The 25,133-nt window shown below is 29.8% G+C and overlaps 12 protein-coding genes and 1 non-coding gene across 13 annotated transcripts; 5 read left to right on the plus strand and 8 right to left on the minus strand.

The window, feature by feature from the left end:
* Positions 1-1,026: 1,026 nt before the first annotated feature.
* Positions 1,027-1,332, minus strand: BX663DRAFT_425534 (uncharacterized protein; the record flags this gene model as incomplete). Its single annotated transcript, XM_051522492.1, has 2 exons — positions 1,027-1,174; positions 1,235-1,332. The coding sequence occupies 2 exons, from the start codon at positions 1,330-1,332 to the stop codon at positions 1,027-1,029; spliced, it is 246 nt and encodes an 81-aa protein (XP_051387715.1).
* A 369-nt stretch (positions 1,333-1,701) lies between these two features.
* On the minus strand, positions 1,702-2,231 carry BX663DRAFT_425955 (uncharacterized protein; the record flags this gene model as incomplete). Its single annotated transcript, XM_051522515.1, has 2 exons — positions 1,702-1,991; positions 2,081-2,231. Coding segments are annotated over 2 exons (441 nt in total), but the record flags the coding sequence as incomplete, so codon positions are not given.
* Positions 2,232-2,634: 403 nt separating this feature from the next.
* BX663DRAFT_425069 (uncharacterized protein) lies at positions 2,635-2,817 on the minus strand (the record flags this gene model as incomplete). The annotated part of the gene is made up of 1 exon (XM_051522468.1): positions 2,635-2,817. A coding segment is annotated over one exon (183 nt), but the record flags the coding sequence as incomplete, so codon positions are not given.
* A 1,599-nt stretch (positions 2,818-4,416) lies between these two features.
* Positions 4,417-7,406, plus strand: BX663DRAFT_425058 (mediator complex subunit MED14-domain-containing protein; the record flags this gene model as incomplete). Its single annotated transcript, XM_051522466.1, has 11 exons — positions 4,417-4,490; positions 4,595-4,679; positions 4,830-5,000; positions 5,058-5,187; positions 5,244-5,381; positions 5,462-5,860; positions 5,939-6,129; positions 6,205-6,346; positions 6,463-6,591; positions 6,654-7,035; positions 7,124-7,406. The coding sequence occupies 11 exons, from the start codon at positions 4,417-4,419 to the stop codon at positions 7,404-7,406; spliced, it is 2,124 nt and encodes a 707-aa protein (XP_051387718.1).
* A 437-nt stretch (positions 7,407-7,843) lies between these two features.
* BX663DRAFT_9648 (uncharacterized protein) lies at positions 7,844-9,155 on the plus strand. The gene is made up of 3 exons (XM_051532367.1): positions 7,844-8,058; positions 8,113-8,466; positions 8,532-9,155. The coding sequence occupies exons 2-3, from the start codon at positions 8,335-8,337 to the stop codon at positions 9,078-9,080; spliced, it is 681 nt and encodes a 226-aa protein (XP_051387719.1). The 5' UTR covers positions 7,844-8,058; positions 8,113-8,334; the 3' UTR covers positions 9,081-9,155.
* Positions 9,156-10,089: 934 nt separating this feature from the next.
* Positions 10,090-10,161, minus strand: BX663DRAFT_t15. Its single transcript has one exon. It is a non-coding gene; the product is annotated as a tRNA-Pro (tRNA).
* A 1,357-nt stretch (positions 10,162-11,518) lies between these two features.
* On the minus strand, positions 11,519-13,534 carry BX663DRAFT_464065 (cytochrome P450). Its single transcript, XM_051524007.1, has 3 exons — positions 12,970-13,534; positions 12,663-12,911; positions 11,519-12,588 (listed from the first exon to the last, which is right to left on the minus strand). Exons 1-3 carry the CDS (start codon positions 13,471-13,473, stop codon positions 11,584-11,586), a joined length of 1,758 nt encoding a protein of 585 aa, XP_051387720.1. The 5' UTR covers positions 13,474-13,534; the 3' UTR covers positions 11,519-11,583.
* A 715-nt stretch (positions 13,535-14,249) lies between these two features.
* Positions 14,250-15,647, minus strand: BX663DRAFT_539174 (uncharacterized protein). Its single transcript, XM_051530705.1, has 3 exons — positions 15,108-15,647; positions 14,870-15,006; positions 14,250-14,798 (listed from the first exon to the last, which is right to left on the minus strand). Exons 1-3 carry the CDS (start codon positions 15,592-15,594, stop codon positions 14,460-14,462), a joined length of 963 nt encoding a protein of 320 aa, XP_051387721.1. The 5' UTR covers positions 15,595-15,647; the 3' UTR covers positions 14,250-14,459.
* A 999-nt stretch (positions 15,648-16,646) lies between these two features.
* Positions 16,647-17,401, plus strand: BX663DRAFT_491880 (uncharacterized protein). The gene is made up of 2 exons (XM_051525137.1): positions 16,647-16,798; positions 16,883-17,401. Exons 1-2 carry the CDS (start codon positions 16,694-16,696, stop codon positions 17,048-17,050), a joined length of 273 nt encoding a protein of 90 aa, XP_051387723.1. The 5' UTR covers positions 16,647-16,693; the 3' UTR covers positions 17,051-17,401.
* Positions 16,647-20,069, plus strand: BX663DRAFT_566092 (Retinoic acid induced 16-like protein-domain-containing protein; the record flags this gene model as incomplete). The annotated part of the gene is made up of 5 exons (XM_051532089.1): positions 16,647-16,798; positions 16,883-18,605; positions 18,790-18,927; positions 18,994-19,427; positions 19,692-20,069. Coding segments are annotated over exons 2-5 (2,481 nt in total), but the record flags the coding sequence as incomplete, so codon positions are not given.
* Positions 20,070-20,235: 166 nt separating this feature from the next.
* Positions 20,236-21,740, minus strand: BX663DRAFT_547421 (Eisosome component PIL1-domain-containing protein; the record flags this gene model as incomplete). Its single annotated transcript, XM_051531008.1, has 2 exons — positions 20,236-21,465; positions 21,564-21,740. 2 exons carry the CDS (start codon positions 21,738-21,740, stop codon positions 20,236-20,238), a joined length of 1,407 nt encoding a protein of 468 aa, XP_051387724.1.
* Positions 21,741-22,635: 895 nt separating this feature from the next.
* On the plus strand, positions 22,636-23,591 carry BX663DRAFT_491887 (uncharacterized protein). The gene is made up of 6 exons (XM_051525138.1): positions 22,636-22,752; positions 22,805-22,873; positions 22,944-22,999; positions 23,060-23,078; positions 23,142-23,264; positions 23,322-23,591. The coding sequence occupies exons 1-6, from the start codon at positions 22,661-22,663 to the stop codon at positions 23,344-23,346; spliced, it is 384 nt and encodes a 127-aa protein (XP_051387725.1). The 5' UTR covers positions 22,636-22,660; the 3' UTR covers positions 23,347-23,591.
* On the minus strand, positions 23,592-24,836 carry BX663DRAFT_491892 (fatty acid hydroxylase superfamily-domain-containing protein). Its single transcript, XM_051525139.1, has 4 exons — positions 24,305-24,836; positions 23,965-24,206; positions 23,837-23,906; positions 23,592-23,779 (listed from the first exon to the last, which is right to left on the minus strand). Exons 1-4 carry the CDS (start codon positions 24,733-24,735, stop codon positions 23,647-23,649), a joined length of 876 nt encoding a protein of 291 aa, XP_051387726.1. The 5' UTR covers positions 24,736-24,836; the 3' UTR covers positions 23,592-23,646.
* Between the last annotated feature and the right edge of the window lie 297 nt (positions 24,837-25,133).

Consider the following 25,133-nt stretch of genomic DNA (forward strand, 5'->3'; position numbering starts at 1 on the left):
AGTAGATATTGTCGGTTACAGGAGGAAAAGATGCTGTTAGGTTTAATTTATAGCGCTTAATCATACTTTAATTAATAGAATCATATAATGTTTTAGTTCTCGTAACACTTTAGTTGATTTATAGTTAAAGTTAATAATTATTTATTCAATGAAAGGCTTAGAATGGAATTCGTTTAAAGCAATTTATAATTTGATGCATGGAATGAAGGCAAAAGCCATAAAGATCACTAAAACGAACGTTATTACATGCATCACCAATTCTAGAAGATAATGTCTCTTCTTTCGTCAAACGATAGCACTTCATTTTTCCTTTCACTAAGGCCCAGAATTGTTCAATAGGATTTAGCTCAGGTGAGTAAGTGGGGGGAGTTACATTACTTTATAACATCTAGCCTCAATTTTTCAAATCATTGGTTTCAACTTATGGATACTAGCATTATCCATCACTAAATAACTCACCTTAAAGATTCATCCTCATCCATAATATTAAGGAGTTCTGTGATATTGCTTGTAAAATATCAAATAAAAAAATATTATAAAATAAAAAAATCATCAATGAGACCGAACAATGATTCTGAAGTCAATGATTTTATTTATGAATAATGAATTTAAATTGATGCGTATTTATAAGAATTCTTAAAGAGGTCTGAGATAAGAAGCGAATCAGAAAAGTGCTAGTTACGACTGAATAAAATATGTTATAGATAATGAAGTGTTAGAAGTTTTTAATATTATTTGATAGAGTGGATTAAGAGAGTTTCAGGAGAATTTAGATAGAATTCCTTGAATAATTTTCTGATCCGCATGTTTAATCACGAAATATTGCATTATAAGTCAGCTCATAACACTCACACTATTAACTATTGGAAATATCCTACTATCCAAAACTTAGAAGAAAAGTCACAAGGCTTATCTTTTCTAGTCAAAGCCTTAACATTTTCTCTGTCATTTTTAGCTTCTTGAAATTTAAGTTTTTCACTATAGACTGTTTTTTTTTTTTTTTTTTTTTTTTTGAAATAAACAAAATTATTTTGAGCGTTGCAGAGGCCTGTTTGTGCACTCAAATGCCTTCATTGTTTGCTGTTTATTCAGTAGTTTTTGGCGTTCATATATTATTACTTTATTATTGAAGGGCAACGTATCGATGATTATCTTTTGTAAGCTCTCATTGTCACTAATACTAAACGTTAGAATGTTGTTTATACTTCATTGTTTTATTTTATTTATATTTTACCTAATAATCTGCTCCAAATCCTCGCGATTAGTAGAAAGGCCTGCGTAATCAAGAACTACCAGACACATTTTATTGTTATTTTTTATATGACACAGCATACCCAATAAATAGTTATAATTCTGAATATTTTCTTGAACTAGTTATTTTTACCTTGAGTATTGCCATCCTCGAGTACTTTTTCTTGGCTCTTGTCTCTCGAATGTAATGGGTCACTTGCATTACAGGAGCACAAAGCGAACGCACAATCAACAAGCGATCTGTTTCTCAAACAGTTACACATCAGCTGCAATAGTTTTATTCAAGTATCTTCTGTCTCTTTGCCCTTTGATTTTCTAGCGTAGCCAATCACATTGTAACCCTCCTTTTTTAAACTTTTTTATATATTCTTGGTACTCTTCAAGATAAGAAACCACTTTTTTTAAGGTATCCGCTGTAGTAAAACCCAATAATTAATAAATGCATGCTTTTTACAAACTGAAGCCAAACTTACCTAAATATTCATCCTTTAAGACATACACGTTTCTTACTTGTACTTTTTCTCCTGTACTGCCGTATATTCTTTTGATCGGAGAGTCTGTTAGGCTTACTTTTGCTGACTTCAACCACTTTCCAAGGCTGCTGATATTATATTTGTTAAAAAGACATGAATATTTACGTATAAAAGACAATATTTTCTTGGTTTCTACCTGTTTGAAGTTATATGCGTCTTCGTTGAATGGGTTGGCAGGCAAAAATACGATATCAAGAAAACTGGATACTTATGCCTTAGAGACTATAAAAATATAGATTAAATGTTACTGGATATCATAGAGTAGAAAAGGTATAGCCTTTACTATGTACCTAAACTCATTTGATTTTTATTCACACTTGTGCTATCTTCAATATGTAATTCTTCTTTCTTGACTAAATATCTTTTGTATATGAAAGGGTAGGCATTTATTTTGTAAATGGAGATCACCATTGGCTCCATGGGATCCTCCTTGTAGCAGGCTTTCAAACTTTTCAGTACACAAATGTCTTGACATTTTCATCGTTAAAAGCTACACAATATAGTATGCATATAGCTTGTTCTCTTGTTATGGTTATCATATTTAGTACTTAGAAAAAGGTAACGATAAGGAACACGAGAACCAGCAGCTGAAAAAAAATAGACACGGAAATGGACATGGAAAAGTGTCAAGTAGAATTTAGATTGTTTTAGAAAATAAAGGGAAAATTTTAGAAGGACGTTTTATATGTGAAAAGGTCAAGAACACAACATTAGTTATTTTTAACCCCTTCTCTTTCTGAATACATCTCTCCCAATAAGATTCAGCATGCTTCACCCACTGCAAACAGTCCTTTGTAGTCACCGTGTTGCATGCTTCAGCGATACGAGGTGTCAGCTCATCACCTTTTTTTCAAAGGGTTTTTTCTAATACCACTTTTGATCTTCGACCAGCACTCTTCGATGGGATTTTTTTTAAAAAAAAAGGAGAGTAAGGTGGCATGAATGATGGTTTGTATCCTTGTTTCACAATTGCGTCAACAACAAATCTGGTGTGATGTACCCTACAGTTACCCATGACAATGAAAAAACCCTTTTATCTCCTTTTTATCAAGTATATCCATAACAGATTCTATATATTTGACTCTATGATAAGCAATAGTACCCTTCTTTAAGGGTTGTTGTTTTTTAGGCTCTTGAGTGTTATACTTTCTTTCTTTTTTAGCTGATACCTCGAAATGAAACTCATTCTCTATCAACTCAGTATCCTCTATTTTCAAAGGTATAACTTTAGTAAAGCTTATAATTCCTCTAGCACATATACACCCAATCATGCTAAAATTAACGCCTTTTCGTGTGTGTGCACTTTTACAATTTCTGGAGTACCAACTTTCAACCATGCACGCCCTCTCATCAGTTGGGAGTGAAAGCCAGCTTCATCAATAAACATGCAGTTTTTCTGAAAATCAACACCGGCCTCTATCCATTTGTTGATAATTTCGTAACGGAGGTTAAGCGTTCTAGGCGCATCTCTTTCGATTGTGTATTTACTAGCTTACTTTAATGTTAAGCAGCACTTTTTCACGAATATGCGCGTACAAAGATGAAATAGTAACGGGTACTCCAAACTGCTTCATCAGCTTTTCTCCTGTCTGTTCCAAAACGGTTGAAGAGTTAGCGTCAAACAACTAGATCAAAAAGGCAGTATAGACAGGAAATAGCTTTTTTTTTTTTTGTTTCGTTTTTCCTTTTTGTGTTGGTGTACTACCTGGAAGAAGTGACCCATTACTATCATTGAACTGGTTTAAAAGTTTATAGGCACTGCTTTGTAGGTATGCCACAAGCTTTGGCTACTTTTGGTACAGTGGCCCCTGTTTCCTGTAATATGTGTATAAAGCGTGCGATTTGCTTAGGCCCATACTTTTTTATATGTTTGTTTTCGTTTTAATAATAGTCATCTTCTCAAGCTCTAAAACCATTTCATCCATTTTCTCATATGCGCTTTAAGAAATATCTTCTATGAGGTACTCATTTTTCCTAAGCAAAGCATCTCAATGTCGCCGAACTTAACAGCAACCTCATCAACTTCCATTCCCTCAGTCATAAAATTATTGTAGTTTTCGTCTGGAATATAGTTAACATAGTCCATTTTTTATTTAAAAGATGTCTAATCTAAAAGAAAGGAATTCATCTAAAAACTTATTTCTAAAAAAAAAAAAAGAAAAAGAAAAAAAAAAAAAAAGAGCTCTCTATTTTTTTTTTTTTTCTAAACTAAAAAGAGGTTAGTTTTCAAATTTCTTGAAGACTTCATAAAAATAAAATATAATTCTCGGTTTTCTTTGAAAAAGATGATGGTGACGTAGGTTCAATTTTTTTTTTAAAAAAAAACATTTCTTTTTTTATTTTATTTTTTTTTCCGCGAATTTGCTTTTTTATTATTATTGTCAGTGTTGTTTATTGTATAAAAAGAGAAAAAAATATATATAAAGTAATGCAGCCAATATTAACAACACCATCTGATGAGTCACAGGAAACTATTCAATCTAATGGCATCGTTAAACAAGAACAACCTGATAATGTTAATGGAAAGCAATCTATTAAATCGCAAAACATGAATGGTAAAAATCACAACCTAGAGCAGAATGTTGAGGACGAAGAAAAGGAAAAGATTGTTTTACCCGTTGAAATGGCAAGCATGGTGTCTCTTAAAACATTAATTGGAAAATTAATCCATAAGGCACATGCTGATTTAATGACATTAACCGATACGTAAAGTTATTTTTTTCGTGTTTTCTTACTTTTTGTGTTTTGGATACTAGTATGACTTATTTTAAAAGGAGAGAGATTGATAAGTTTTCTTTTTTTTTCATTAGATTACCTTCCATGTCTGATGTTGAGAAAAAGCGGCAAATTTTGACATATTCAACATTTATAAGAAAGCAATTTTTAAAATTACTTGTACTCGTTAAATGGGCAAAAAATGCTAAAGACATTCAAATGTGTCAGGTAAATATCTATATTCTTAAATGAAATTATTATTCTTTTTTTTTCTTAAAAAAAAAAAAAAAAAAAAAAAAAAAAAAAAAAACTCTATTTTGAAATGCATAGAATATTATGGCCTTTTTAGCAAATCAAAATAAAATATTTCAAGACACAGTCGATTATCTTCATAAAATTCATTTGGAACTACCGGCAGCAAGATTACGAAACTTCGATATACCGACAGCAGTGGATGTTTTAACAACAGGAAGTTATCAGCGCATGCCTACAAAAATCAAAGTAGGAAAAAAAAAAGTATATTCAAATTAAATACAATTGATATTAATTTTCTTTTAGGACATGATGGCACCTACACCATTAACTGATGAAGAAGTATTAGCAACATTCCGTAATATGAATGATGTGATTAGAATGCGTATTGTTACAACAGAAGTTTTGCCTCCTCCTATGCGAAACTACCGAATTGGTAAGAAAATGGTTTATAATCTATGCAAACGATAATTTCACAAAAATTTTCAATAGAAAATGGTCGAATTTACTTTTTAATTGAAAATGAATTTGAGGTTGTGCTAACATTAATGGGAAATAGTAATAATAGACGATGGTGGGTTGTATCCCTAGACATATTTGTTCAAGCATCTTCAAAGAGTAGATCAACAGGTGAAAGAAAAAAAAAAAGAGGGGGCTTGATAACAAAAATTCTTTAATTTATATGTTAACATGTTTAAAAATTATTATAGAAGATATAGACATTACATTAAATGATATACAAAAACAACATCTTCGCGTTAATGCACAAAAGCAGCTTGTACCACCTGTTGTAGCTGAAGATCAATTACAAGCTAATAATAATAATAGTGATATGAATACAGCTTCTTCTTCAACACCATCAAATAGTTCTAAATCGTTATTCTTTCCACTTGTTAATATGTATGATTATCTTCACTTAAGTTGTCTTCATATGCAGTTGGAAATATTATATATTCAAGCTGTCATGCTATCTAAAACGAGATGGATAAATCAACTTAAAGTACAAATGAACCAGGATAGAACAAAATTAACTTTAGTTTACTGGCGTGGTGGTTCAGCTGCATCACATTGGGGTAAACCACAAACAACAGCATCGAATGCTATAAAAAGTACAATGATTGAAATTTCGATCAATAATGAAGACTATACCAATCAGCTTCGACAAGCTAGTAATAATAATACTGAAGTATTAAATATGAAGATTCATGATGAGCTTAAAGGATTAACTCAGAAAACAGGCATTGGTGCATCTATTGCTTTATCAGATATAACTGTCCATGATCGACCCAAAGTACTTTCATTATTGAAATATCCGAAAAATTCTCTTCAGATACTGTGGAATGATAGACCTGAACTTTATACAGATATAAAGTTAATTGTATGTATAAAATTCAGCATAGAAAAAAAAAAGTTTTTTTTTTCCTTTAAGATATTAAATTAACTTGTTTATTAGGAATCTTCTAATTTAGATATTGAACAACTTGTTTTACATGTGACAAATTACCATGGAAAATGTATTATTGATAAATTTAAAGAAGCATTGATATCTGAAAAGAATTTCCTTGAAGAAAATGGGTTATATTTAACTGAAGGAAGTCATGAGGATGTAAAAAATGAATCTCACTCTGTACTTAATAGCAAAGGTTATTTGATCACAAAGAATAAGGCTTTAGTGGCATTAAATAAGAGATATTAATACATATTTAAATAGATACAAAAAATACAGCTCAATCATTAATTGTACGTTATAGACATCAAAGGTATATAAGTATTGAGGCAGACTCGCGTACGGGTAGAATTAAAGCATTTGATACAAGTGAAGGATGTAATGAAGGAGACTGTAAATATTTATCGAGAAATTTTTTAGCAGTATGTGTATTGACTCACTTTATCTTTTCATAGTTAATTTAAGAGGTCTAGAGGATAGATTGAATAATGATCCGAAGAACATTTCTCAACATTTATTATGGATTCGTTCTGAAGTTGTTATACGCGAAGTTGTTTCACTTGCTAAACAACTGAATTTGCAACCTTACCATCCGTCTCAGATGAATCTTCGATCAGAAGACTTAACAAAACTATTTGGAGATATTATTGGAGAAGCTACAGCTAACACTCTAAATACATTAGCTAGTAGCGGTGATATAACTACTTCTAATAACAATAACAACATTATCAAATACCCTTCACATTGTGTATTTCTTCAGTTTCCTCAGTTTGAAGATTGGCATTTTGTAATAGCTATTGTTAAAAATGAATTTAAATCATGGCTTTGTTGCATCAAGTAAGTTATATATACAGTATAGTATAAAACAGAACAATAATAATTTTTTATATATACACAAAAAAAAAAGTAAAACATATGATCAAAGTGGTCTTTATCATGCTATCGTGGATTTGACTTATTTTGATTGTAATCGATTATGGAAAGACCAATTTATCGAAAAGAATCATAGTTTGAAAGCTCTTGATGATGTACAAATAGCTAATAGAAATAAAAGGCATTTGGAAGATAAATTTGAGGAAACAACTACAATAAAAGAAGAACAAGATATGATACCAGATATAAAAAGAAGAAGGAAGGTGTCGATAAATAATACGATTGATGATACTCTCACTATTTTATCTCAATATTCAAACAAAGTTGACAAGTAAAGTATACATATGCATGCATGTATATTTATTTATTTTTTTCAGGACCCTAACAGTATAAAATAACAATGGAAACTAATACCCATATACGTAAGCCTTTCGATAGATTTAAGGTTTTTAGCCAAGCTAGATTCACTTTGTAAAGCGTATATTACTAATAGAAAGATTGAATTACAATTACAGTCTTTCAGAGGATCAATTTCTTATCATCTACGACCTTTATTACAAACACTATCTAATACAGAAACACAAGTTATAAATCACCCTGCTGCTGATAAAATTGAAGTTATTTGTATCCCTCAGCGAGATTTACTCAAAACATGTGCATATCATTTCGCAGATGATGGTACCAGAAGAGAAAAGCCTCTGGAAACCATACCTTGGATTGAGCAATTAGCGACTCGTATGAAGAATGATGTTCTCATTCGTTCATCAGGATGGTGGGATCGTGGCCGAGATGATTGTTATGTAGTAATACAAGAAAAATTTGAGTGGAGGAATTTAATTCTTGAAGATAATGAATTAGGTGATCATATTTCACTGGATAAGTCAACTAATGTGTTATCATTTACCTATCCTAATATCGATACGTGTGTTATGCAATTTTTATTGGATTGGGAAAGAGTCTTTATGATGACTAATTTGACTAGACAAGGTAACCATCATTACTTTACTATATAGATTATATACTTACTATTACTATCATTAGTGTCTTCTGTTTGGCTCAAGAAATATAAAGAGCACTTAAAGTTCAATCCTACTAATTTACAAGAATTATCATTCACATATGCAAAGGTAATATTGAAAAAGAAAAAAAAAGATGTATATTTGCATATAGTTTAATATATAAAATGTATAGAACTTTACTTGTTCAATTAAATGGGCTTCAAATGGAAAAGAGCGTTCACGACAATACAATATTGAATTAGATATGGCAGATGAAGGCAATAAAACAAAAACCACCCCTTTACCTATATTAAAATCTCGTAATCCTCATTGGCGAATTATAAGTTTTTTGAGGGATGTTTTGAACGAAAAACGAGACTTGATTTATTTTGTACAGGTAAGAAAACTAATATGAGTATCTATCTTTTATAATGACATATTAACCTTTAAAAAAAAAAAAAGATTCTATTCCAAACGTTACCATTAATGACATGCCTTGAACATCTTGAAGCAAAATGTGCTATAGAAGGCGATATTGGCAAAATTTTGATTATACCTCGCGCTTACGATTCAGTGCGCGTCATCTTTTCTGCTAAATACGCTATTGATATACGCTTTACTGATAAGACAACAATATGTGTTTCTGATGCTGCTTATCATCATTTATTTTATTCTACATGTACTAAAACAACAGATAATACAGCGGATACCTTTATAGCACCTCAGCCTTATCTTGTACAGCAACAAACTATAAATACAGAAAATAACCTAAAGCCTATTAAAGTAGCACAGCAGTTTAAATTTATGCCGTTTGATCAGTTTTCTGGCTTATTGGATTCACTAGATACCTGGTTATTTTCTATGGAAGAGAGTACAAAACAAATGGAAGCTACTGATGAGTTATTCTTAAATCAAAAAACTGAGCCAAGCGCTTTATCATTACAACATGGTCTATTATGTTCAGCTTCACTTTGTCAAGGTATTTTATATAAATTACAAGCAATGGTTTAAAATATTCAAAAAAAAAGAAAAAAAAAAAAAGAAAAGAAAAGAAAAAAAGTTATAATCTATACTTTTAATTGTGTGGACATTTTCTCTTTTTTTTTTTTTTATTTATTTATAAAAGAAATAAGTTTATAATCAAACAAGGCATTCTTTTGAAGTTATTTTTTTTAAGTATTTGTTTTATTTTGCGAAGATTATCTAATGTAAAGCATACATAATGTACAGATAATGATTGTGGGTATTTGTAAAAAAAAAAAGAGAGAGAGAGAGAGAAAGATAACCAATAATTTTAAATAAATTATCAAGAGGTATTTCTTTTCTGTATAAAAATGATATAAGAACTCTTTATATATAATGTGCGTTGTTTGATCTTTTGTAATAACATATAAATCAGAATATAGTTGTCTAAGATATAGTAGATGTTTTCAGCTTTCTATTCTATTTATATCTATATTATTTCTCGTGGTAAAATACAGAGTGATAAAAGACACAATAGCAGTAAATACTAGACTAGTTTTATTTAAAGTTGTAATGCTTAATAAATATAATAAGAGAAGAAAAACAAAAAGAATATTCTTTATTAACTTGTATTTTATTATTATTTCCTCACGTTATAACTGTCGTACCAGAAAGCAAAAAAACTTGTATTACATTAGTACAAATCATAATGAAATTTAGTTAATTCAATAAAGATTATCGCATATTTCAAAGAATATATGTGTATACAGAAATATTATAATTATCTTGCTGTTATATAAGGATTAAATAAGCGCAACAACGATCAATCAACTGTATATTGTTTTGCTATATAATAATTAGAATGAACAACCCTTTTAATAATATAATAATCCAGTTTAATAGTCAGACCTTCAACATCTGTTGGATACAATATCTTTTGTGTAATACAAAATAACTATAAAAGATATAATTAAATATACATCACATAGATTCAGACAAACATGTACTTGATAATATAAAACAATATGATCGCAAAACAAAAAAAAGAAAAAAAGAGGGGCTTCTCCGGGAATCGAACCCGGGACCTCTCGCACCCTAAGCGAGAATTATACCACTAAACCAAGAAGCCATTGTTGGATTTTGAGGCAGCTAAATAATATATGTCTGTTTTGTAAAATATTTAAACACCGCAGCCAATCAAATGCCCTTATATTTGTGACAACTTTAATGTTACTCTGTTATTGGAATTTTTTTATATATTATTTGTGATTATTAACTTTATATTTTGGTTATGAAGTATCTGGTTGCTGGAGGCCATCCATGATATACTTATTTAGATCTGTCATATATACATCCTTATTTTTATCTTATTTATTCGCAAGTACACGCATTGCAAGATATTTGGAAAACTTATTTCTGTTTAATCTTTACCTCTCGTCCCTTCCTTACCAATCAAGTCGTCATTCAAATGTTTATCTTGATATTTTCCCCTTTATTTCTGCGGAAAATTTATCATACTATGTCCTTTCTTTTTTAGTGAATACGCTTTTTTTTTATTTTATTATTTGTAACCGTCTGATGAGTGATTGATACACTTACTCTATATGAAGCAATACAAAAAAAAAATATAAGTACACAAAATTAGATATAACATATTAACTGTTATAAAAATAGCATTTTATACTCTGATTTTGCTGTCCCGGTCAGCATTGTAAATTTTGATGAAAGAATCTGAAGAGAGTCTATTTTACAATAGGCATATCGTAACTTAAAAAGGTTCTTTTTTTTTTTCTTCAATTTGGATAATACTGCGCTAGAAAATGTGCTAGTGAAATATTATTTCTTGACAATATCTTTTACTTTTGTATCGTTACTATTGTATTTTGTTAGAAAAAATTGAAATCTTTTATACCTTGCTAAATCTCAGAGTGATTCCGCCCAGACAATAAATAAAAATCAAAGAACATATCTTATCCATCCAGGATATAATTCGCTTCATCTATATAAGTAATGTTATTTAGTTATAACTAAATACCTTTTTTTGACCCCAAGATTTATATTTAATAAAAATATTAAAAAAAAATCCATTGCTAAGTTTTGTTTAATGTTTTATTTGATATTCGAAGGAATCACATAATAGGACTTGAAATACTTTATTATATAATTATCAGAGCAATTATTGTTTTAACATTGATTTTATTAATAATAGGAATAAACTATACTATCATTTATTACGTAATGATATAAACCTTATTCTTCTAATGTTATTATCTTTATTTTTAATGCTTATAATACTTATTAGTATGTATTTTCCAAGCTATAACAAGTACTGTATATGCTATTTGATAAAATAAGCGTAATTTAATCATTATACATCATTATATTGCCCTTTGCGGATATTTACTAGTACATTTTCAGTACAAATCTTCCTTTTGTATATGGATTGTAATATAAGATAACTTTTTTCTAATTATTAACGCCTCTTTGGTAATGAAAAAAATATTTTTCATTTTATTAATAAATAAATAATTAAGTAATATAATAATTTTTTCTATCTTTGCTCAAAATGCACCCAAACGCCATAACGTGGTTTTGTTGTCAGTACAACTTTAGTGTCAATGACTAAACCTTCTTTTAATTTGCATGTAAATTGATTCATAACACAAGCAATTACAGTTCTCAATTCTAAAATAGCCAAATTCTTTCCTAAACATGCATGCTGCCCTAAAGTAAATGATAAATCCGGGAAATTATATTGAGCTTCAGGTGTAATGAATGAGTCAGTCCTGTTATTGTCATCACTACTACTTGAATTTAAGTTATCAAAGACATTATCCTGTTGAGGGACCTCATTATCGTTATTCTCGGTTAATTTGACTTTATCTTGAGGTTTCAGCCAACGAGTAGGGTCGAATTTTTCAGGATCAGGAAATATAGCTGGATTCATTTGAATTCCACGAACATTACACCAAATCTCTGCATTAGAGGGTACAACCACACCATCAACAATAACATCTTTATTTACATGAACAGGAATAAAAACAACAGCAGGGTACTTTCTAAGAGTTTCACGGTAGATAGCAGTAACTAATGGCATTTTTGCTAATTTTTCAGCAGTAATAGTTTCTGGAGCAACTGGAGGGGGGCCTAAAACAGAACGAACTTGATGAAATAGCTCATCTTGTAATTTAGGATTACGAGCAAGTTCAGAGAAAGCAAAAGACAAAGTATGTGCTGTCGTATCATAACCAGCAAAAGTTAATGAAAGTAAGTCATTAATTAGATCAATATGATCCTCTTTATAACTTCCACTATCAAAAGCACAGGCTGCAACCGAGCGATATGATCTTTGATTCTTTGAAACACCTTGTTTTTCATAATTCTTTAAATCCTCTGTGTAGTCCTCTAAAGCATAATTAAGGGAATCTCTGATAAATTCTTTCAATTTATCACGAGCTGGTTTATATCTTCTTTGTGCCCAGTTCGTTTTATTAATACCAAATGGAAGCCAAGCTTCAACTGATTGAAAGCCTAAACCAAGACGATGATGTTCATTCTAGTTAGTTTAGTTAGAAAAAAAAAAAGGGTTTTTATACTTGAACAGCTCAAATAATAAAGTATAATTTTTACCTTTAAATTTTGTCTTCCACCTACTATATCATAATTTAACTCACTACGGCCATATAAATAATAGTTGATAACATCCATTGTCAAGCCCATAAATAATTCATCAAGCTCGATTGCTTTTCCAGAGTGAGCATGTTTTTCAAATAATTGCAAAAGGTCACCAGTACGTGTTGCAACATAAGGTAATAGTTTAGGTACGAGTTGTTTAGGTTGAAAAGGTGGTAATAAAATATGTCGTCTCCAGCGCCATTCCTAGTCATTACATATATATTAATCAACAAAAATTATATATATATATATATATACTAACTATATTTAAAGAAGGAGATAGACTTACTTCACCGACAGCATTATTTATGCTTTTACCACCAAACACCAGGTTTTGAATCAATCGAATAAGATTTCCACGTTGAATTTTTGGTGGCTCACCTTTGATCTTACTTTTTGCTTGACCGTCAATAAGAACATCTTTTACGCCTCTTAATGTATTTACAAGGACCAATGGAGTTCCTATTATAGACCAGCAAACACTTATAGGGGATAAAGAAGGATCTTGCCCAGCAAGAATAAGAAAACGAGATAAAGAGTCTGTTTTTTCGACATCATTGGGAGGTGGAACCATACCAAAATACTTGATTAAGAAATGATTAGCTGGAGCTAGTGGTGCAGAAGCAAGTGGAGAAAAATATCTTCTTCGACAATATATATATACATAGACGATTATGAGCGATATAAGAATGACATATAATCCATTAAAATTAATATAGTTCAGTACTAAAATACTATTGATAACACGACTCATAAGTTTGGCCATAGTTTCACTTTTTTTTTTCTTTTAAATATATATGTAGGAAGCAAAAGAAATTTAAAATAACTCACATATATATATATATGAAATGCTACTTTCTTCTGTTCTGTATAGATGAACTTCTTATTTTTTTTTAAGGCACAAATATTAAATGAAATGAACCTTATTGTATTCACATTCTCAGCCAATCAAATTACACAGCAAAAATACACAAAAAGCCCTTTTTTCGATCTACTAACTTTACATAAAAAAAAAACAACGAATATATAAGGAGTGGCTTACAAAATAATAATTATTCATTCTTAAAGTTGTACAGCAATCAATAATCACTTATATTTCCATCGATTAATTTGCACAACCATAAAAAAAAAATGGACTGAGCGTTGTTATGGTAGCATTATCAATTTAAGATTTTGTCAAACTTAAATCTAAATTTATAACTTAGGAGCATCACCTACTTGTCTTTTTTTTTTTCTTAAACAATAAGCTTGATTTTCTTAATTATAAAACAATCAAAATTCCTCACTAATAATATATTCATTATAATGCTATATCAAATTATGCATATAATTTTAATATGACTTGGAAGAAGAAGTCTATGGACATTTAACAACCAAATAAATATTAAACTTTTTAACATAGTGTACTTGCATATTTTTTACTTAACTATATATGTATACTATGTATCATTATTCAATTTTTGAACTGTCAAATTACAGTATATATAATAATGTGATTAAAAAACATAATGGTAAGCGAAAAGAAAAAAAAAACTCGTAAACGACATTAAGGAAATATAATATAGCTACTCGATGACATGTATATATCAATAACTAACTGTTTTGTACAGAGTTTATTATAATATTGCTATATTTATTGATTTACAAAAGCAGAAGAGTATATTCGTCATTAGTGTATGAATATACGTGAATTTAGAATTGTATGGTATATGAAACAAAGGTAAAATGAATAATAATAATAATAAAAAATATTTACATAATATTGTTGCAATCCTGAAATAAAAGGCCTTGGCTTGCTGCCCACACAACTGCCATATCGGTAAGAATTTCAGCTAAATTATCAGGAAGATCGCAAACAAGCATATTCTTCAATACCTCTTTTTTTCTTTCAGGCCAGTGTACATCAACGTGTTCACATTCTTCCAATTCAAAATGATTGTATTCGTATGTGAAATGTTCATATACTAAGCCTATCTCTGGTACAATTGGATTTATTTCGTCTTCAGTAAACGACTTAAATGCAACAGCAATATGGGGGGCAAATGGGAAAAGCCCTTTGATAGAAACGTATGGCAAAATAGGTTCAGATTGCTTTAAACAATTTGATAAAAAAGAGTTTGACACCATAAAGGTAGCTTTCCACGAATAGCTAAATCCTTTACTTGTCCATAGGGATTCGTATACTTTGCTCCAAATGTGTAACTATATGGAATAAATGCTTCATAACAAGAATTTAAATTATTATTAGGCGGTATATCGATAACATGGTCACATTGATAAGTATTCATTGGTGCTTCAGCTAATGTATAAGTATACATTCAAAAAAAAAAAAAGATATATATATATATATATATATTAATACCGTTATATATATATTATAATATCTATTTTTTTTAATACCTTGAATATCAAAAATATGAGTATTAAAAGCTTTATTTTTCATATCAGCAACAGTTAGAGATGATTGAGAAGGCTCTGGTTGCCATTTATGATGTACAAAAACACCTTGTGAAAGACGCATTATAGATACTCGCTTCATATCTATAATTTTACAATGTATCATACGGAAAACCAAATTCTCTGATCGTTGTCTACGATAGATTAAAGGATCTGAAAAACAAAAATCATTATAACCGCAATTGAAAGCTGAGAAACTTTTATCTAATTTTCTCTCCTCTTTTGCTTTTTTTAAAAAATATTTCTCGGGTGAAGGAAAAACTATACTAGTTGAATTAAATATTTGTTGATGCATTTGATTTACTGTATATTTCCAACAATCTAAGTCTTCAGAAATATGACATATAGACTGATCATAAGTAACAAAAAAGTCTTTGAATTCTTCTTCTTTCAATGGTAAGGCTTGATTTTGGTGATAACAAGTTGTCATAATAGTTTTAGTATTAACTTTATTCAAAAAAGAAAGAGCAAAAAAAAAAAAAATAAGAGAACATTTGACTTATTTATAATAAATAGGAATAAAATAAATAAACAAAAATAAAATGACTCATAGTAATATCATTAATAACTGATAGTTGTCGCCAAATTTGTCTATAATAAGCTTCATTTTACCAAATTAGGCAGTATTATACACGTAATACCGTTTTTTCCTTACAATATTTTGTGTCAATTTTTTTTTTTACTCAGCCGAAAAAATGTCTTTACCAAATTTTGAAACCAGCAACATAAAGTTATATAGATAGCACCAATAAGAATACAAATATGTAAGAAATGAATAGTAATAGTCTATTATTCCAAAACGCTTCTGTGATTTATTGTTTAATCTTTTATCAGAGTAAAAAGATAAAGCATTATTATAGAAGTCTCATATATCTTTTATTAACTGTAAACTATATCATTGATCTTTCTTTTTCCTTTATTGTTTTACAATATCTGACTTGTTAATCTCTTAAATGCACTAATTGCTATTAGTTAATATCATACAAAGAAAACTATCGCAAGTATTTTCAGTTATCATCATATCATTACTCCATACCATGTTGCAAGAGTAATACATGAACAAAGCGTGTTCTTTACGCTTTGTTTTTCACTGCTGTATAACTGTCTAAATCATAAGATTTACACTTTTGTCAACTTTTATTTGTAGAATACATGTCTATTTCGATAAAAGTGATATCATTACTAGTTAAAAGTAATGATCATCCTTTTAACCTGGAGCAGAGGAGAGAAAGACACCTACTTTATATCACCAATTTTTTTTTGTAAAAAAAAAAAGCTGTATTGTTTATGTCACAACAACAGTGAATAAGAATAATTAAACTTTTTAGCTATAAAAGACATATTATTCATTAACTATAGTATGAGAAAAGTAACTATTATTTACAAGATAAGTCTTACTTTCTCCCCCCTTTTTTTTTCTTCTATATTTTCAAATTCAACACAAAAGGAGTAAATATACATTAGATAACAGAATGTATTCAATCTAAATATTTCCTCCTCCCCTTTTTTCTTTTATTATTATCATCATAATGGACTATTTTTCAAAACTTAAGAAATGTATAGTACCACCAAAGACTCAACCAACAAGCACCATGCAATTGTCGAAATTTCATAAATGTTGGGATTACATTCATGTATGTAGTATAATAGAAAGAAAGAAAAAGGAAAATAAGCCTTTTTTTGTATGAGTTTGTTTATTTGTTTGCTTCAATTATTAGAATATTTTTATCACAGAAGATAGAAAAGCAAATTTACATGTAAAACAAACAGATATTCCTGAAAATTTACGTCAAATGGTAGATATGCTTGTGGATGAGGAAGCTAGACAAGAAAATAATACAACTGGAGTCTGTATGGAATATTTTTTAAAGCATGGTATATTGTAATATTTAGTGAATGCTTCTGAAAAAATGGATTATCCTGAAGGCATACGTGTTGAAAGTATTAGAATGATAGCTTCTATGATTGATCTTTTAGATGATCGCTTTTTAGTTCATAATGCAGTTCATAAGCCAACTATTAAACTTCTTAGATTTTGTGTACTTGATGAACGACAAAGTGAGCTTTATCATGAAGATCTTGTGGATTTAATGTATATTATTTGCTCAAAGATTCATAGATTCCCCGCTTTATTGAATATCTTTTTCCATGATAAACAATGGCTCACGACACCTCAAAAGGCGATTCCTGCCTCTGCTAATCATATTCGTGAGCCCTCCTCTAAGGAATCATCAGATACAACACCTCATTCTTCTTCTCTATTCATCATTGAGAAATATCATCATCCTGAGTATGAATTTCTTTTATTCACTTATCTTTTAAGATTTGTTCATCGTGAGGGTCGAACAGGGGATTTTGCTCGCACAGGTCTTTTATTTTTAATTGAAATGGCTACAGACCAGCTTGGTGACTTTATTTTAGAATCTGATTTCGCTAGCATTATGTCTGCAGGGCTAGGTGCTCTTTATTCCCAATTACCTCGAAAATTAATCATTAGGGATGAAAATGAAATCAATAGTACACCTGCTGCCTATCTACTAGTAGGTCATGATGATCTTGACCCTTCTGCTGATTATCTATCTAAAGATCCAGGTGTAAAACAATCTAACTCTGAGCAATTCAAATATCAGCTTGATTCATTTCTAAAATTACTCGAGTTCTGTCAGGACGTTTTAATAAGGTGTCCAAATAACGCTATCTCTAAAAGTCTCTTGCAATATATTCGAAACATATTTTTAGAAAATATTTTATATCCTTCTATTTTAGAATGCTCAGATACCGATGGTTCTTCAGTAGCTGTTGTGAGTTATATTGATTTGATATTACAAACGATACAACAACAAGATTTGTCTACTATTGTTGTAGGATTCTTGATGGATACTTCAGATGATAAAAGTGATCAATTTAAAGTGACCAACATAAAGTCAACAACTAGCTCTTCTATTTCTCAATATAATCAATATTCTAACCTATTCCATGGAGTCGAATTAGATAAATTAAAGAGTTCACCTTATTTTACTGCAACTGCAGAACGATTTACACTTAAAGATTTAATTTTCAGTAGACTTAAATCTAGCTCACAAACGACAGTAATCGCAACATTAAAGTTACTCAAGACATTAATTGTTAAACATTGCCGTTTCGCTGACCGTTTATTAACATTTTATCCTGATGCAACAAAGATAGAAAACAATCAAGATGGACAAGAGTATTCATCATCGTCTAGTACTATCATATCGCATCATATACGTGAAATTGAATTATATTTTGCTCTCATCTCTTCAATAGACCATGCTCATGCTGATGATATTTTGACAATTGGTTACGAAGATTATTTGAAAGATATAGAAAACATGATGGAGTCGGATAGTTGTTTTCATGATTTGATTGATCTACCTCATGAAAGCAAGCATTCTAGTTCTATTGGAGAAATTGATGAAAGTGATGTTTTGTCTACATCTACAGGTGTGCGACGTCGAAGCTTTAAATATGGTCAGCAGCAGCAGCAGCAGCAACAACAACAACAACGAAATAGAGAGATTAACATTCATGATCAAGATACTGCATTAGATATTGAAAAAAAAAAGACAGCAACCACGTCAATATCAACGTATTCAACCTACAGACCCGCTTATCCAAATTTTGTTGGGATTATTATCTCATTTCTTTGCACAATCCTCTGAATTAAACCTTGCATTATCTGGAGCTATTTCAGCTTTGGCTCTCTGTCCCTATCGTAGTTTAGAAGGATGGATCTCTTTTAGTGAAACAGATCGTACAGATTCAAACGATATTTTAAATCTGTCTTCTTATCTTAATAATAATATAGCAACTTTGAAAGATGATCCAATACATGGTAATGATCTATTCGGACTTTCGACTTTTCAAGAACAAGAAAAAGTACCAGATGCTGATGATGATGAGTCTATTGATTTTGGAGTAGATCGTAACTCTATCTACATGACAACGCCTACTCAATTCAAATGCTTTCCTCCATTTTATACTTTGCTTCAAACTTTAACGCAACAAGTGGATTATTATCGATCTGAAATAGATGAATTCGACGATTTACTTAAGGAACGTTGGAATAGTTTGCTATTTGGAGAACCTAGGATATCTACCAATGTTACATCAAGTAGCATCATTCCTATTATGCCTTCCTCTTCTATTCGACGAAGGTCTTTCTTATTCGATAATCCATCCATGAAGCCTTCTACATCTTCTAGTACAATCACGTCAACAAACCAAATAGGTGCTAGTTCTGTCATGAGCAAGCTTTTTGGATTTGGTGGTGGTGGTGGTGGTGTTCATAAAACTCAATTAACTACATCATTAACTTCTAATGATACTACTGGTATGCATGGAAGACGTAATTCAAATGTAGGTAGTGTCCTGAAGCCTTTTATAATATCATCATCAACAATAACAACAACAACAATGCCCATTGTCAACCCTTCCAAATCACTTTCATCATCCACTACAGCGGCTGCTTTAGCTGTTACTCAAAATAATAGTCATATAATGCAGCAGACAAATAATAATGCTTATACGACATTACTTCATACTGGATATCTGAAGAAATCATCATTATCATTAACTCCTGTCATAAATCCTCTATCTCCATTTGCTCTACATGCTAAAAGAACACGTGAGATTCGTATTCAACCTTTGTTTCCATCTAATTTTGAGACAGAACGAGATGAGCAGATATTAAATATGGACGAGGATAATGAGGATGTCTTTGCTCCGCCCATCAATCCATCTGAACGAAGGCGAATAAATAAATCAAAAGAGATTCCTCTGTCTATGCTTTTAAATAATGTAGTCATATTGGAAGAGATGATTAAAGAACTTGTTGCAATTATGCAAGTGAGACGTAGTCTAGGTATTGATAAAATACGATATACTTAGCTTCACATATCATACTTTATTATAAAATAAAATGAAAAAAAAATTATTATAAATAATGAAAGCACAAAAAAAAAAAAAAAAAAAAAAAAAAAAGATGAAACGAGGCAAAAGAATAAAGAGGGAGTGCATGGTCTATATTTTTATTATGAAGGCACCATTATTATTCGTGTTCGTTATTTGATTTTTCGCTTTTAGAAGAGGATAAGGATTGAGTTGAAGTTGAAGGCCCTAGGTGAAAATTAGGATTTGTAAAAGGTAACACAAAACCACCTACATCATAATGTTTATTTTTTGATTGTTCATTATTATTATTATTATTATTATGACCTTGAAATACAGCTCCAGGACTAAACATAGATGCTACATCATCATAAGAGCGAGGAGGCAAATAATTTTGATAAAACTGATACAAGTTTTGTTGGTTTAGCGTATGTTGTTGAAAGTGATAATTTGGAGTTTGAAATAGATATAAGTCAGAAAACCCACCACCACCACCACTATCATAAGCTTGTTGTGTAGTCGTATTACTTGTGGATGGACTTAATTGAGGCTGATAAGTAGTAGTAGGCATCATAGTGATAGGCAATTGAATGTCAATTTTCTCTTCATCATTTTTCTCTTCAACCGTTGCTACTACTACTATTTCATCTGGTTTATAAAAGGAATATTGTTTATTTTGCTCAGTTAATGACACAGTACGATCAGGAACATTATGCTCTTCTTCATTATTACTTCGTTTTGAACTGGAAGAGGTAGTAGAGATTGTAGCTGATGGTGAAGGCGAAGTATTACTACTACTATTATTATTATTATCTGGGGCTGGAGGTAATTGTTTTGAAATTAACGGATTATGACCATGATGAGCTGTTAATGTTCTTCTTACTTTAGCTTTGTCAGGATGCCATTCTGCAATAGCACGTATTGCATCTTCCTTGATACGTTTCGTTTTCTCTGTCACCAAGTATTCCTCTCTCTCCTGACCCACTTTAATAGGTTTTACATCTAATTCATCCACAATGTATTTTCCAAAAGTAGAAATTATATCTGTCTTACTAGCCATAGCATGCATCCCATTCAAAAGTAAATAAAGTGCCTCCCGTGTAGCAATTCGTTTAAAATTACTCATTTCAATTTCATCAAGCTCTGTAAATTTCTCGAGTTCCTCAAGTTGTTCTTTATAAGCATTCACTTTATCTAGAGAAGAAAGCGAATTTTGTAAGCTTTCAATATTATCCTTAAGTTTTCTTTTTCGATCCCTTCCAGGTTGTAATATTGCTTCTTTTAAAGAAATGGATTTCAGTGTTTCACGATATTGGTTAATAGCATCTGAAAATTCTATTAAAACATTTGACCATTCGACAAGCAGATGACCCATTTTCTGCGTGACATCCTAAGTAAATACAAATATATATGCATATATACATAAGTGTCCTTCTTCTTTTTTTTTTATTTTCCTTGAATAAATAATAGATATTTTTTTTTTCTTACTGTTAAATCATCACCAAGATAAGAACCAAAAGTCATTAGATTATGTGCAGAAATACGATTCATATCGGCCAATTGGACAACATGACCAGACGACTTATTTGAATATTCAAGTACACCTAACAGACCCTTTTCTGAAAGTGTTTTTTCATTACTATTTCTATGAAATAATCCAAACATATTATTTAACAAGAGGGGGAAAAAACACACACACAAAAAAAAAAAATGTTCCTGAAGTTTTAAAATTTTACTATTTTTAACTTTAAAAGGCAGATTCAACTACTGAGGTTAAAAAAAATGTAAATGAATAGCGTAATACAAAGTAGTAAAGAAGTCCTGTAAAAAGAAATCTTTATCTTCCAGAAAGAGAATATTGTATTTCATATTTCAAATAATACTGAAAATATGAAAGGGACTTTTTCAAAGAAAACAAATAGACTATCCAAGATAGCAGCAGTAGTGGTAGGGAGGGGGGCTTTTTTTTTTCCCCTTTGTAATCTTAAATATATCAACATAACATAGTAATTGTCATCTTTCGAGTTTGATTATAAACATTACAAGTATTGAATTCCTACAAATGATGTAAATTATATATTTTGAAAATATTAGCAAGATTAAACGAATTAAGAATTGCGTTCCCTTTAAATGAATGATACAAAAGACATTCATATAAACAATAATCTTCTTCTTTTTTTTTTTTTTTTTATCTTTTAACATTAATACGATGTGCTTTGACCTTTTTATTCATACTATGCATTGATTGTGACTTCATCCTTAGTTGGTTAGAGAGAATAAAAATAAAACTCAACACTAAATAATTTATTAAATGACAGCATCTTGTTTGAAATGAAAGGATAATAATGCATCTAAACGGCCCTTTTTTTTTTCTTTTTTGGTAATTTGGTCCAGTCATAGTAAATAACTTTACCAAATTCTCTGAAAAAATAAAGCTGTATGCGATGATGGTGGTGGTGCTCCAAGTTACTTGTAGTAGTAAGTTCAAAAAAATTTCTTATCTCCTTTTTTTTTTTTTTTTTTTTTTTTTTTTTTTTTTTTTTTTTTTTTTTTTTTTTTTTTTTTTTTTTACTCTATTTATTAAAATGGGAGTTTCTTTACTTGCATATGTTATTACTTTTTTCGTATTTCTCTGTAATTATACCTTAACAATTTGCTCGCTTTTATTTCCTAAATGGTACATACTTGTACATAAGAATCACCTATTCATTACTAATCTAATGTTGTAGGCTAACCTTTGTAACGCCTATACCGTTTTATATGGAAACAAACTATGGATTATTTCGACTTTGTAGAAGGTTTCTTTTCTTATTCTTCTTTTTATAATGTGAATAAATTTAAGACAATAACTAATAACGTATTTATTAGTATAACAAGAGAGTGTCGTCCATTTCCTTCATATGATTATGGAGATTGTAAAGAAGGTAAACATGTATACTATATATATATTTGAATATATTTCTTAATATTAATAATTATTATAGATGGATTTTGTGAATTATGGTAAAAATAGATTATATAGATACATATACATTATATATTGACCGATTCACATAAACATGATAGGCGAATAGCAGCAGCAAGTATGATAGTGGCCGTAGTTATTGGTGGTTTAACGATCTTTGCATTATTAATAACGATGTGTAGTCAAAGACATAAGAGATCAAAAGCATGGGCACCTATTTCATTGTAAGTATATTGAATGATATACGTTTACTAATGATAATTAACATGAAATTATAATAGTCTGTTTTTAATATTTGGTATGTAAATTTTTGTAAGGTATAAATTTACATTTATACACGCTTATATATTCCCTGTTTATAGCTTTACCTCAAGCGCTCTCAATGGGTATCATTGCTTATTTATTTAATTCAAGCGCAACCTTTTATATGGGAACAAGATATAATTTCTCATTTATTCTTAGCATCATAAGTTGGATATTAAGTGTTATTTTATCTATTGTTTTATCATTGATTGCTATCTTGAGCCCACCAGAATATGTTTATACTGCCATTAATTAATAAAAATATTTATTATGTATGTATGTATAGATGAAATAGAATAGTTGTTAATTTGCTTCTTTTATCTCTACTACTTTCTTTAAAGGAGACATTTCTGTTCCTAATAATTTATCCCAAAATGTAAAGAAAGGCTGAGAAAAGTTACGTTTGATTCCAAATGATTGATGATGAATATCATGACTATACATAAATACAAGTAAGTAATTTTGACTCTAACTATGAATTCTAATACTTTACTATTGAACGTTATTTTCAAATAAAAATTGTAAAGGATCCCAAGGAATTGCATAACCACAATGATCATCGACTATGATTATAATTGAATAACATGAATAATATGATATGTGTATATAAAGCAATCATACCTGTTTTTAAAGTTGAAAAAGTAAAAAAGAGTGTGCCCATTTTAGTTGACATTTGAGTAAGTTCAAATGCAAGTGCTGCTCCAACTGAATCTAATAGAAATCCTTCAATTGGATGATTATAAAGTGCACCAAAAGCATAAGGTACATAAAGTCGATGATGATGTGAATGAACATGTTTATAAAGAAATTTGTTCATGTGAAATAAGCGATGAAAGAAATATTGATGAGCATCCAAAATAATCCTATCAATTATAGATTAGTTTCCATCTAATTAAGCTATCCTATAGAATATTAGAAAAGTAAATATATTTGGGTATATAAATATATATCTTCTTATTACATAGCTGATACAAATTGTATAATAGGTATAATTATCCAATTGACAAAACTTGCTAAAAAAAAAGATACATTTAAGCCAGGTAATTTCCATGTTAAAAAGACTTCTGTCCACCATCCTTGTTTTATAGTATTTCTTACAGAATCAGCAGGATGTAAAATAAATAAACCAAGAATAAATTGGACTATTTGTTGCAGTAAAACCATACAGAGCACTTTAGAGAAACTTACTTTATTTCGATTCTCTATTTCTCCTATTGCATGTATTCTATATTGTTCAAAATAGGGTATTTCAGCTTTCATTACAAAATGCCAAAAAATAGAAAATATCCAATAAGCTGCAATTGGCATCCATAGAGCAAGTACCTCATCTGACCAAAGATCTATATTTGTAGTATTTATTCCATTTAAAATGAAATTAGTTGCTGCATTCATTGATTGAATAAACTTCTATTTTTATTATTATTTTATAGGAAAAAAAAAAGTAGTTTATCTCTTATAATTAGAAATATGGAGAGAGATAAATAGTATAAAAGGAAATAGGGATAGGAGGAACAACGAAAAAAAAAAAAAAAAAGGGGGTAGTTATTATCGGGGATTTAATTTTTGGGAAGAGATGAATGGTTGTTGGTTTTTAAACAATGGATTGTTGTTGGAAAGTATAAAATACAACAATATAATTGGTCTATTCTCAATTTCAAAGTATGTGTCTCTCATAGAAAAAAGGGATAATAGACTATACGAATCTAAAAAGTATTATGAATATTAATCCCAAAGAGGATAGCATATTAAACGAGGAGAATGTGTCTATTTTAGACTTCCGAATCAACAGA

Source organism: Cokeromyces recurvatus, assembly GCF_025118155.1.
Source record: "Cokeromyces recurvatus strain NRRL 2243 chromosome Unknown BX663scaffold_1, whole genome shotgun sequence".
Lineage (NCBI taxonomy): Eukaryota > Fungi > Mucoromycota > Mucoromycetes > Mucorales > Mucoraceae > Cokeromyces > Cokeromyces recurvatus.